This window comes from Miniopterus schreibersii, assembly GCF_964146895.1.
Source record: "Miniopterus schreibersii genome assembly, chromosome: 5".
Lineage (NCBI taxonomy): Eukaryota > Metazoa > Chordata > Mammalia > Chiroptera > Miniopteridae > Miniopterus > Miniopterus schreibersii.
Genome location: NC_138106.1, coordinates 23,277,332 through 23,291,169, shown reverse-complemented (window position 1 = coordinate 23,291,169; position 13,838 = coordinate 23,277,332). Strand labels below are relative to the sequence as shown.

The 13,838-nt window shown below is 29.8% G+C and overlaps 1 protein-coding gene across 1 annotated transcript in view; it reads left to right on the top strand.

Annotated features, from left to right (window-relative positions):
* The window catches only part of SI (sucrase-isomaltase), a gene marked incomplete at its 5' end in the record, with an annotated part of 71,408 nt that overhangs the window by 20,066 nt on the left and 37,504 nt on the right, over positions 1–13,838 (top strand). Inside the window, 9 exons of the mRNA XM_081138505.1 lie at positions 601–772; positions 3,789–3,905; positions 6,092–6,246; positions 7,064–7,148; positions 7,917–7,973; positions 8,870–8,994; positions 10,537–10,625; positions 12,442–12,491; positions 13,204–13,374. Of these exons, the coding sequence (XP_080994631.1) occupies positions 601–772; positions 3,789–3,905; positions 6,092–6,246; positions 7,064–7,148; positions 7,917–7,973; positions 8,870–8,994; positions 10,537–10,625; positions 12,442–12,491; positions 13,204–13,374 (1,021 nt within the window). The remainder of the gene's footprint in view (positions 1–600; positions 773–3,788; positions 3,906–6,091; positions 6,247–7,063; positions 7,149–7,916; positions 7,974–8,869; positions 8,995–10,536; positions 10,626–12,441; positions 12,492–13,203; positions 13,375–13,838) is intronic.

The following is a 13,838-nucleotide window of genomic DNA, read 5'->3' as shown; positions in this document are numbered from 1 at the left end:
TATATACTGAATTAAACTTTTGTATCTTTTCCTGATTATTTCCCATTTATGGAAAAAATTGTCAATGATACTCAGGTATGATTAGAGATAAGATGAATAATTCTAGTAGTTTTGAATGGTGAACTTCCAGAAACAAAGTAAAATATTTCTCAAATATCTACATTTTATTCCAACATTGCTTGCTGATAATTGAAAATGTGTACATTAATACATAATTAAACTCATTGTGCCACAAAAAATGTGTATTGGCTTAAAGTTCAGATTTGTGCATTTTATATTCAAAATTTTCAATGATTTTAAATCATATATTTCAAAAACAAATGTTGAGTGAATACAAAAGGAGCATTTATTTAATTTGGTTAAAGAAGTCATTCAAAATCTGAATCATTTCTAAAAGACTTTGTTAGTGCTTCTGATCAGTTTATTTAAGTAAGTATTGATAGCTAAATATGAAATTGGTATAAAATATTGATAAAATAGTTGCAAATATTATGGCTTGGCTCTAGGAACTGTAATAAATGCATTTTAAATTAAGATTTTAGAATTTCTAAATATCAGTATTTTTTTAAAATCTCATTAATGGATTTTATTTAATTTTAGAGCTGTACAAAAAGTTTTCCCTAATAAGAGAAGCTTTATTCTCACCCGGTCAACTTTTGCTGGATCTGGAAGCCATGCTGCACATTGGTTAGGAGATAATACTGCTTCATGGGAACAAATGGAATGGTCTATCACAGGAATGCTGGAGTTTGGTTTGTTTGGAATGCCGATGGTAAGTAGTTTCGCACAATGTTACTCATAAAAGCTATGAATTGCGCTTAATTTTGTGATATTACTCTCTTAATGAGAGTACAATGAATAAAAGTAAGTTACAGAAAATTCAGTCTTTATTCTTATGGAATTTATGAGAAATATAGGAATATGGGTGATGTCTATAACATTAAAAAAAATGAAATAAAAATTCAGTGAAATCAAAATAATTCATGATATAAATATCAATATAAATAAACATAGATAAAGCTTATATAATAAATGTAAAGCACCAGATAAAATAGTAGAGAAGAATTTTAAAAAGTTAAATGTCAAAGGCTAATATATTAAAATACTCGATTATTTGTTTAGGATAAAAGTAAAGCTTTTTTCTCTATCTAGGTAAAGACAGAGATCTTTAAAAAATTTTTAAAGTAGAGAAAATGTATACTAGGGAATTCTAGACATAAGACATTTTATAAGTCTCTTTATATAAAATAAAAAGTATGTAATGTTCATATTAAACACTAAAGAGGTCCACTACAGAAAAAAATAAATGTAAAATACATTAGAATCTTATAGGATTCTTTAATTTTTTTCTTTTATATGCACTAAACAAAATGAAAACCAAAAACCTCCCAAACAATAAAAAGATAACACAAATACACACAGAATCTTGAATTTAGAAATTAAAAAACATGAATCAAGTGATTCATGAGTCAAAAAATAAACTGAAGAAAAATGGGAGAAACACTTAAAAGTTGAATGCTAAAAATTGTACTTCATATCATAATGATGAGATATGAGCTAAGTTGATATTTAGAGTAAAAACATATAGCATTAATGCTTAGATTCAAAACAAAAAGGCTAAATATTAATGAGTGAAGTGCATAAATTAAGAAAATGAAAAACCCCACAACAGAATAAGTCTAAAGAATGATGTAGGTAGTACGAGTAAGAAAAGTTATTAGTGCAATGGAAGTAAAGTCTCTAGAGAAAAAAAATTACCAAGTCAGAGAACAAAGATAATTCTGAAAATCTGAATAAAATAGACCAATTTATGGCAAGTTTTGCCCAAAAGAAAAGAAAAAAATAGCCAATGTTAGAATGTATTTTAAGATTAGTTATTTATTTTAGCAACCAATTAATAAACATTAACCAGAAGTAAATGTTAAAACTGAATGTAAGACATTTTTGAGAAAATTTTAAGTAACTATATTAAAGATATACCGTGTTCATGGAAAAGAAGGTTCACTATCTGTGAAATATGCATTTTTCTTAAATTATTATTCAAATTCAGTGATATTCCATTTTAAACTAGAAAGGCAATTTGGAGAACGTGAATGATTATTCTAAACTTCATGTGGAAGACAATTTAAAGGAGAAAAGCACACGAGGATTTGCCCTATGAGATATACAGTAGTATGAAACAATGATACTTGACTGTGGATATTTAAGTAGGTTAATATGGATTAATGGAAATTTGTTAAGTGATAGCACTATCACTATAGATCAGATGTGAAGTACCAATTATTCATATGGACAGTGATTATCCATTGAAAAAATAAGGTAAAATGAGTTTACATTTTATACCATACACAGAGCTTAATCCCAGGGTGATTAAAGACCTGCATGTGAAAAGTAAACTTCAAACATTATAGAAGAAAATGTAAGTGGGTAATAATGACATGAGGTTAGGGGAATAATTTCTTAAACAGAACATATAAGGTGCAAATGATAGAAAAACATATATACATTTGACTACAACAAAGTAAAAACTTCTGACTCGAGTGTTTCTCTTCCAAGTAAAAACTTCTGTTCAAAAGACTATTTTAAAAATTTAAAATAAAAAGTTACTCACCTATTGGGGAATTCTATTTTCAACTTATATATCTAATAAATGATTTATATTTAATTGAAAGTACTTATCATGAATCTGCAGGAGATAAAAATAATGGAAAAATTAGCAAAGGACATAAATTAGCAATTCTATAGAAAGAGAAACCCCTATGGACTTAATAAAAGTATGAAAAAAGCTCTCAACTTCCCCAGTAAACAGAAAAGTGCAGGTATAAATTGGTGAAATATATTTCATATATATATGATAGAAAAAATTAAAAGTCTAAAAATATCAGATATTGGCAAGAAAATAGAACGATAAGAAATGTCATGTTTTGTTACTTTTCATAAAAATGGTTACAACTGTTTTTTTATTGAACAATCTAGATTTCCAATACCAGGAAATAATTATATATATACATACCTAATGGTAAAGGAGGAAGTTTTTTACATATTCACAAATATATATATAAATTTTATAGAATCCTTTTTTTTAGTCATTATACAATAGAGAACCAGTGAAACCACTTAACATAATTGAATTTCACAAAAATAAAGCTTTGGGGAAAAATGAAAAACACTGTGATGTATACAACATACCATTTATAATAAAGTTATAGAAACATATACAATTTAGAAAAAAGAAAGAAAGATTTGCAAACAGTAAATACTAAATTAAGGATAATAGTTTTTCTCGAGGGTTTTTTTAAAAAAAGTTATGCAATTTTATGATACATAATCAGGTAACTTTTTTTTTTTAAATTATTTTACTCCTATAGTGATATATTACAAATAGAAAAGAACAAATACTGGGAGGCATTTTGGAGTAAGAAGCTACACATTTGAATAATGTCATTTCACTTTAATACAGTGAATTAACAGTAATTAAATAAAAGGAGAAAATACATATAAAAGGATAAGAAAATATATAGACAATGAAGTAAATAAAAATTAAAAAATAGAAATTAAAAAATAGAAATTAGAAAGAAGACAAGGAAAGAGAGTAAAATAATGCAATTAGAGGCAAGTATACAACAAAAATGAAAAATAAAGAGGCTAGGTTAAAGGAGAGTATATGAAGACAGTAAAACAAAAAGATTCTAAGTAATGCAAATTAATCTATTGAGGCTAAAAATGTATTGTTATGGGCAAATTTGAGAATTTTTACATTATGAATAATAGATATGTTTATTGTTTAGGTTGGAGCAGATATCTGTGGATTTGTGGTTAATACAACAGAAGAGCTCTGCAGAAGATGGATGCAACTTGGGGCATTCTATCCATTTTCCAGAAACCATAATGCTGATGAATATGAGGTAAATGCCTCTTGTTTTCCTTGTTTTGAAAACATAATCCTATTGTTGTCAAAGTAGTTAAATTTATAAAGTATATTGTCTGAAAGCTTCTAGCATGATTCATGAACAAGAGTTAGAAGTCCTCTTCTCAAGGCCTATACATATTTGTATATTTAAAGTATGGTCAATTAAGGAAATTATGAAACATAATGTAATCACTACATAAATATTTTATTTAAACCTAAAGCATATATAAGTGTGTTAAATCATAATAGCTTAAATAAAAGTGAAAGATTTTTGAGTCTGGATTCTTGGATTCTAACAAGTTCCAGGTAACTTTTCTTTCATAAAATGAATAATGTTCTATTAAGGGTTTCCAGTTTTTGTTTCATTTAAGTAACAAAAAAATTAAAGCCACTAGCAAAGCAGCTTGAGTCCAAAATCTTTCTATAATAAACAAGACTGGAATGACATTTTGGGAAAAAATAAAACTAACACTTTTAACATCATGCATTTGAACTGGTGGGAGCATAAGTACAGTATATACTGAGCTATTCTACCAGCTCTGAGAATTCATGCTGTGGGCTCCCATTGATATATTTTTTCAGAGGGAACGGGGAAAGTAGAGTAAACCATCAAGTCAATTAACTGTATGGTAGTTAAGAAATTATTCACTGATCATATACTGGTGACATAGAGGGCCTTGATTCTGTTTGAGAAGAGGGACAACAATTCAGAATTTAACCTGGAAGGAGGCATGGTAGAACAGAAGTAAAAGGTATAAGTTGGAGAGAAGTCACTTTCTAGTCTGTTTAAATTATGCTTTCAAGAAATTTGTGTTCATGGGAGATCCTGATATAAATTACATTACACTCTGTGTTTATTTATGTCCTCCAAAAAGCAGATACCAAAGCAGAATTAGACATCTTAGAGATTTATTGGTGAAATACTTGTGTAGGATAAAGGGAAGGGAGCAGGAGAAGGTGGAGAGAGCCTTCAGATCACGATTAGGTCAGAACCTGGTGAAATGAACGCAAGAAAAGAGGTTTGATTGGAAGAGTCACATGTTGAGTCATAGGGTTCCTTATTTGAATGAGTTTCAGTCAGCCCCGTGTGGCATCCTCAAGGCAAAGTTGAGTATTGGAAGAATCACCTGTCTCCAAGAAATGGGCCTGAATAGTATTCTCACCATTCTAATTGTTTAGCTGGGAGCCACCAAAAAGAAATATGGCCTCAGGGTAAAAAAACATGATGGTGAATCCAGGGAGGCAGTAGCTGGTACCCTTTAGTTAATTCTGTTACCCATAGCAAGAGATATAAGCAGGTTTGATCACATTGTACCTTGGCTAAGAGTCAGTTGATCTAGTTTAGAATTGGCAGACAGGCTTTCCTTCAAGTTGCAAGTCTGCAAACTGGCCAGGCAGCTCTTTTTCTTGAATCCCTGGGACAGCAGACTACCTGGGCTTATTCTCCTAAGACAGTGGTCAGGCACAAGGCAGCAAGTATTCAGGAAAGCACATTTTAAGCCATAACTTGAATGTGTCACATGGGTCAGAGTATGTCACATATCTGAGAATGAAGTCAAGCAGTGGGGAAGTGTATATTCCACCTTTAGTGGTATCGGCTACAATGTTACAAAGTAAAGGACTGGGTACAAGGAAGCATGAAAATTTGAGCCAATAATCCAGTCTACCACAAATAATATCAGTGAAATATTCCTTCTTAAAATGTATTTTTATCTTCTCTGTGTTTATTTAAATGAGAAAATTGACTTTTAAATAAAGTTTAATTAAAAAATATCCAAATACCAGAAGCATGGAGGTCTGGAACAGACTGACATATCACAGAGGGGGTGGGAGATGGGAAAATATAAACCAAAAAACTTATATACTTATATGCATAGCCCATAGAGACAGGCAGTAGTGTGGTGAAGGCCTGGCAGGGGTGGAAGGGACTGGGCAGAGGGAGGCAAAAAGGGAAGGTGAGGGGGGCATCTGTAATGCTGTCAACAATAAAAATTATATTTAAAAGAATCCAGATAAACACATAAAAGTTAGAAATGTTCATATACTTTGATGATATAGTAATTTCATCTTTTTATAAACAAGCTAAACTATATACAGTTTGCTTTTCAAAAATAGATTAAATGTTTCTATGTTAATTTTTATTCAGATTTTAGCTTTCTTATTTCTCTTTTTATGCCATAGCATCAAGATCCAGCATTTTTTGGACAAAACTCTCTTTTGGTTAATTCATCAAGGCACTATTTGAATATTCGTTATACTTTATTACCTTTCCTCTACACCCTGTTTTATAAGGCCCATAAGTTTGGAGAAACAGTAGCAAGGCCATTTCTTCATGAGTGAGTACAATGTTCAAGAACTTTAATATCTTTCCGATTATACTTGCACATATATTAAGAGATTAATGGAGATAAATCACAATGTCAAGTAGATTTCTGCTTCTTGTTTTTACATTCATGTAAATGATTTGATGAACTGTAGAATGACAGTAGTAAATATCATTAATTTGGTGTTTTGGATAGGATTAATAGAGAAATGTGTGTCTTGAATAGAGAATGCATTAGGACAATGATATCAGTAAACTAGATTAAATATAGAATTATTTAAAACATGTATAGTGAAAATCATCTAAATATAGATCAAATGTAATTTAGTGAAAAAAAAAACCCACAAAAAAACAATGAATTGTGCTTATCTTTGTATATCTTGACCAAAGCAAGGACCTTTCCTCAAGAAATAACTAAAGACCCTTTCAAATCCAAGTCAAAATGGGAATTAATAATGAAACAATTTTAAAGGAAGAAAGTAGAATATGAAAGACTTCTGGTACTTTATGAACTCATCTCACAGGAGAAAATGAATTAAACAGACTAGTTGTTTATTACAGATAAAATGTAAGCTTATCATATATGATAGATTTTTTTGAATCCCAGATAAACTATTTCCTCCCACCGCCTTTCCTCCCTCTCTCCCTTCCTTTCCAGCATCCTATGAATCATAAAGATGTAAGAAATATAGATTCAAAATGACATGTAAAACAGGTGAAGTTAAAGTTAAGAATCATTCCCAAGGAAAAACAGAAAAGGCAAACCAAACAAAGAATTTGGATAAACTTATTTTTTATCATTGTATTGTAAACATTGTCATTGTTCTTAGGTTTTATGAAGATACAAATAGCTGGGTTGAAGACACTCAGTTCTTGTGGGGCCCCGCATTGCTTATTACCCCAGTCTTGAAACAGGTAGGTTTTAAAATTAATAGACGTATTGCTTAAAGGCAAGTTTTATAACCAAACTACACTAAATTATAAAACATCTTCATAATAGATGTTACTCAATAGACTGTTCCAACCTGATAAATGTCAAATTGAATTCTAAAATGTGGAATAAATTTTGAAAAATTATAAAAATATTAATAAAACTGGGGAAAAGAAAATTGCATAATAGTATTCTTCTGAAAAAGAAAGCTTTATTTATATAATCAAAATAAAATCTTATAGTAATAATTATGAACTCTCATTTAAATAGACATAGATATTGAAATTTTATTAAGTTGTAAATAAAGGGGAACACAAAATCCAGCTGATTTTATGAAAATGTTGAAACACTAGGGAGTACGTTTTTTGGTTTTTACCTATTATTTAAATGTTTTCTTCTCCATGGAAATATACAGAAATGAATGTGTTCATATTCACAATTACCATGTATATTGTAACTATACAAGTGCATGCATGCATTATTTTTGTTGCCACTTAAATTAATTTTGTCTTTGCTTTTGTCATATTTTATATTATGATACTGTCTAAAACTTTAGATTTTTGATTATTATTTATAGAAAATATTGGAGTTTAACAATACAAAGAAAGCTTTTTTACTCTTTATGAATACCTAACTTAATATTTGATGTAATTCTTTTATGCGAAGTATTGAAGTAAAAAGAATAGGTACATATTTATTATTTATAATATATACATATAAATATATATTTTTTTCATCTGGTTTTATTATAGGGAGCAGATACAGTGAGTGCATACATCCCTGATGCTACTTGGTATGATTATGAAACTGTAAGTAACCTTAATATAATAATAGACTCAAAATACTATATTGTAAAACATCTTTACATGGAAACTTAACTCCAAACACATACCATATATACTTGCAGTATTCCTGTTATTATTATAGAAAAGGAATAATTTCAAATTTGAATATTATGTAACATTTGTGTATTTCGTTGTACATGAGCAAGTATATGTTTTGTTGCATATGATTAATATGAAATCTTTTTTACATAAAAAGTTATACTGGTCATTTTCAAATTGTGCAAATAAAAGGTCTGGAGTAATTTTAGAAAGGAATGGTGACATTTTAATACTTTTTCTATTTTATATACTTATCTTATTGCCAGAAGAATGAGTACTGAGCTAATCATAAACATTTGTTTTTATACACTACATTTTAACATTTGGGAAAGATTTTTATTTCTCTCTCAAAAAGGTAACATAGCAGCATTCAGACACACATTCTATTTATTTAATTGAACAAGACATTTTGATGTTTCTTTAAAAAAGCATTATTTTGTATGTCACTTTTATTTGCTAAGCGGACCCTTCATTTTTATAGAAACACTGATTTTTTTAAAAAATCCTTTTTAGAAACATGCTAACTTTAAAACAAAGTATTAAAAGTAAGGCTAATTAAGATTATTGTTAATTATTGTAGAAGAGAAATATATTTTTCTATGTTGATTTTTTTGTTGTTGAGAAAATTAAGTAATTTTTTTCCTACTTTGTTCAGTAAACCAAACACACACAAAACAGGGTTTTCTTTAAAAGTTAGCAAACAATACTTACTTAGATGATACTCATATTAAAAATTATTTCTCTGTGTAAATTTTGATGCTTGTAAAATGGTTAAAAGTTTTTACTACTAATAAAAAGTCCTCTTAACTTCCAAATATTAGGGTGCAAAAAGACCATGGAGGAAACAACGTGTTAATATGTATCTTCCAGGAGACAAAATAGGGTTACATCTTAGAGGAGGTTATATTATCCCCATTCAGCAACCTGCTATAACTACAACTGCAAGGTAAAATGAATAATTAAAAACTAAAATCTGAAATATAATTTCTTTCAATATTTCATATTTTTAAGAATCAAATATTAATATTCAGTTATTCATCAGAAGTTTGACGTATGGAGGAAATTCTTAAATATAACCATCATGGTTATAAAAAAATAAAATTATGTATATTAATACAAATTTTTAATTTAAAAAATAAACATAATTATATTAGAATTTTATTTCCTGTGCTAAAACTGTAATGACATTCTTTATAGAATATGCATAATTAGTTAATTGCTGATTCATAAAAAATATGAAATATTAAAATAAACTGGTAAAAAGTATCAGTTCTAAAATATTTGGATTTTCAATACATAAATGTTACAATGCTTTTCTTTTTGCTACAGTGTTTTAAGTTGATAAATGAGGTGAATAGTTCTGTTTAGGTAAAGAACAAGATAGAAACTAAATTGTTCATAAGAATAAATTCCAGAAATACTTAGAGAAAAAACTTGAAAATTCTGGTGCTTCATCTTGCCCCATTCATTCTGGGTACAAGGGCACAGAAGGCGTCATATTGAATTCACATATTTCCTTATATCCTACAACCCCCAACACATAGTTACTCACTATTCCTTACCCTGATGTATTTTCTTCATAACATTAAGAATATCTGAAATTATATTAGTTATGTTTTCTTGTATGTGGTGTGTTTACTCTTATAGACTATAAATTCCATAAAGGCAGGGACTTGACTTTTGACTGCTTTAGTACCCAGACAAATAATAGTGTCCGGCCCATAATGAACTGGTTTCCCATGAGTGGATGAATGTGCTAGTAATTTCATTATTTTGGCATTTTTAGAATTATTTATTTTAATACTGTAACTGTTCATGACTGTGTTCTCAGAAAAATGGTTTATACTCTAGAGCTGTCTTAACCGAGAGAAACATACACTTTGGTGGGTGCATGCTGGAAGGAATATATTCTGTATAGAGCAGTTGCCTAGACTATAAGGCCTCAGGTGAACTGTTTTAGGTTAAAAACAGAAAGTGATATATAACTAAGAAAAAATTTTAGTGAGCACATGCCCCATTTCTTGTACTAGAATTAGCTTCCTTTCTAAGATTATTAGAGATCTCATTAAGCACTTAAAAAATGCTATCCTTGACTCTTCATTACTTTGTATATAAGATGTAGCCTTGATACATTGCATTTAGGGTTAATTGATATGTGACAAATACATGATTTATTAAGCATTCATAAGATATATTTAATTTTTCTAATTTTACTTGAAATATATTATACTGTTTCCAAATTGCTGGTGTCTTAGCCTCCAAGAAATTCTGTATTTATTATATTTATTAATTTCATTTATTTTCTGAGGTTATAAATTATTTTATCATTGAAAAATTATTAATAAGCATAGACATGAATTTTATTAATATGGCCTTATATGAAGGAGGAATTCCTACAAATCATTAGTTTGAAATAGACTTATTTATAGAAACTTTTACTATTATAAATTTATTTTTAATCATATATGATTATAAACTTACTTAACAGCCGAAAGAACCCTCTAGGACTTATAGTTGCATTAGATGAACAGAACAGAGCAAAAGGAGACTTTTTCTGGGATGATGGAGAAACTAAAGGTAAGTCTCAAGTAGGATATGCTTTTAAATGTTTATTCTAATGATGGAAAATTTTGACTTTATTAATATAAAGTTGCAACCACTTCAAAACTGTCACAAGTTTTAATTTTTAATTCCTGTTTTTAATCTATTTGAGGGTCTAGGTTACTTTATGAAATTTAACATTGCTATTTAAATTATATTTTTAATTACAATATTTAGTTTTGTCTATTGGGTCACTATAAAAGTATTTGACAAGTGTAGAGAATTTATTAGATTATTATTCTTTGCTTTTTGTTGTTTGTTTATTTTTGTTTAAAATATTACAGATGTCCCTTTTTCTCCACAATGACCCATTATACCCCGTCCCCTCCCACTCCCCAGTCCCTCTCCCCACCATTGTCCATGTCCTTGGGTTGTGCATATATGCATATAAATTCTTTGGTTACTCTCTCCCCCTCAGCCTACCCACCCTCTTCCATCTCCCTGACATTCGTCAGTCTCATCTATGCTTCCATGTCATTGAATCTATTCTGTTCATCAGTTTATTAAGTTCTTTAGATTCCAAGTATAAACAAGATCATTTGATGTTTGTCTTTGCCTGGCTTATTTCACTTAGCATAATATTCTCCAGGTCCACCCATACTGTTCCAAAGGGTACGAGATCCTTCTTTTTTATAGCTGCGTAGTATTCCATGGTGTAAATGTCCCACAGCTTTTTTTATCCGCTCATCTACTGATGGGCACTTGGGCTGTTTCCAGATCTTAGCTATTATTGTAAATTGCAATGCTACGAACATAGGGGTACATATATTCTTTCTGATTAGTGTTTCAGGATTCTTAAGATATATTCCTAGAAGTGGGATCACTGAGATTATTATTCTTAATTAAATAGTTAAATTCATACATGTATAAAGCACATCAAATTTTCAACTGTCTTACATGATTGCAACGGTTAAATATAAAATTTTATTACTGTAAAAATAAAGAAAAAATACATTTAAAACTTTAGTTAATGTCAAATTATTTGGTAAGAATGTTACCAGTAAATGGTTCACAATTTATTTCAATTATTAAGTGTCTTTAATTTTATTTCCTGATCCCAAACTTGAGAATTCAGTAAACCAAGAGAATAAATAGCCAGTTCTTGCAAATATCTAATTATAACAATAGTAAATTTATCAGTTTGGCTATAATTACTCTATTCCAATTACCCTCATAAGTCTGTCAAGTATTTGTGTTCCATTTCTTTTTTCTTTTTTAAATATATCTATTGATTTCAGAGAGAGGAAAGGAGGGAGAGAGAGATAGAAACATCAATGATTAGAGAGTCATTGATTGGCTGCAGCCCGCAACCCGGGCATGTGCCCTGACCAGGAATCGAACCTCGATTGCCTGGATCCTAGGTCGATGCTCAACCACTGAGCCACGCCTGGCCAGGCTGTGTTCCATTTCTTTTAGTAGAGGGCTTGTAGGTATGTTTTTAACATATGTGTATACAAAATATTTAGTTTAGTTTCTATTTTTTAATTATTTTATTTTGTTAATCTTCACCAGAGGATATTTTGATTCTAGAAGGAGTGGAAGGGAGAGAGGGATTGGGAGAGAGAGTGGAAAGAGAGAAACATGAATGTGAGGGAGCCACATCAATTGGTTGCCTCCCACATACACCTCAGCCAGGGAATGGAGCCCTCAGCTGTTGTTTGTGGGCCAGCGCTCTAACCGTGAACCACATAGGCCAGGGCCAAAATTCTTAAGTGTTGTATAATTGTAAAAGTAGAGCAGAAAATTTAACATTACAATTTTATCTGATAACTTTATTTTTTTTCCATTTCAGATACCATAGAAAAGGGCAACTACATTTTGTACTCGTTTTCCGTTTCTAATGTAAGCATTCTCTTTGGACACATAGTTAAATATATACCTTTTTTGACGTCTGGGTTATGCCTTTATTATGGATTTTTTGGAAATATATTTACATTTACTTCCAGATTTCAATACAAAGAAATGAAATAAATTATTAAATAAATCATTAAATTATAAACTTAGCTTACATTTTTTTATATTGAAATGTAATAGATGAGTTTATATGATGAACTGATGAACAGAAATTTTTAGACTTCTGAAAGTATTATGTCTGTTTTAAGAAACATGCCCTAGGAAAGTAATCTCAACTAATATGAATATGTTTTAATATATCAGCCCCAGGAATAGTTGTCGTGGAGTTGAAGTGAGGGTGAAAAATCTATGGACAAGGTTACAGTTGAATAATTAATAGCAATGTTTCCTGTAGATGTTGGGTTTCTTTATATACCCCCCCCCCAAAGCTAAGTTATTTTTCAACATTAGGTTGGGAATGAAAAAAAGATATATATGAGTTGCATCATGAGTAATTTAGGTAATCTTTGATAATAAATGTTATGGCATGTGTACAAAAAATTGAAAAGAATTACTGATGGGTATATTTACATATTCTGCTTAGATGTGGAGAGCTGGTGGGAATCGAAGGATAGATGATTTGTTCTCTTCCTGTTTCACAACTGCATTGTATATCCAGAGACCTTCAATTTAATATATAATACTATATACCTTTTTGCAGGACAAGTTAGATATCCACTGCACACATTCATCATACCAAGATGGAACCCTTCTAGCGTTTGAGACTATTAAAGTCCTTGGGCTCACAGACAGCGTTACGGAAGTTACAGTGATGGAAAACAATCAACCAGTGCAAACCCACAGCAATTTCACTTATAATGCTTCCAACAAGGTAAATACAGTCTTTCAAAATATTTTAGTTGTCATATACTCTCATATTTAACATTACATAACCATTTAGGCTCTTAGTTTTGTGATTATTTTTTTTCATGACACATATATTTTTTCTTCTTATTTTGCTGCCAGTATTCCATTTTAGGTCATTCCAGTTTATATTTAGATATCAATATTAAGGAGGCTCCTTACTACTTCTTCCTATTTAATTTTATCTTCGATAGCACTTATTACACCTTCCTAGTATTTTCTTATACCATTCTCTTACTTTGAATTCTAAATTACATCTGTTGCATACAACATTCTAAATATTTTAGCTTGTCATTTAAGACTGTAAGGTACTGATTTAAGCCATATCTTTAATTATTCTTCCTGCCCCTTCTTTCATGAATTTTCATTGTCCTCAATATACTTTGTAAATTTTCTTCAAATTTTTTGTTTATATCCCCCCCTTCTAGTACA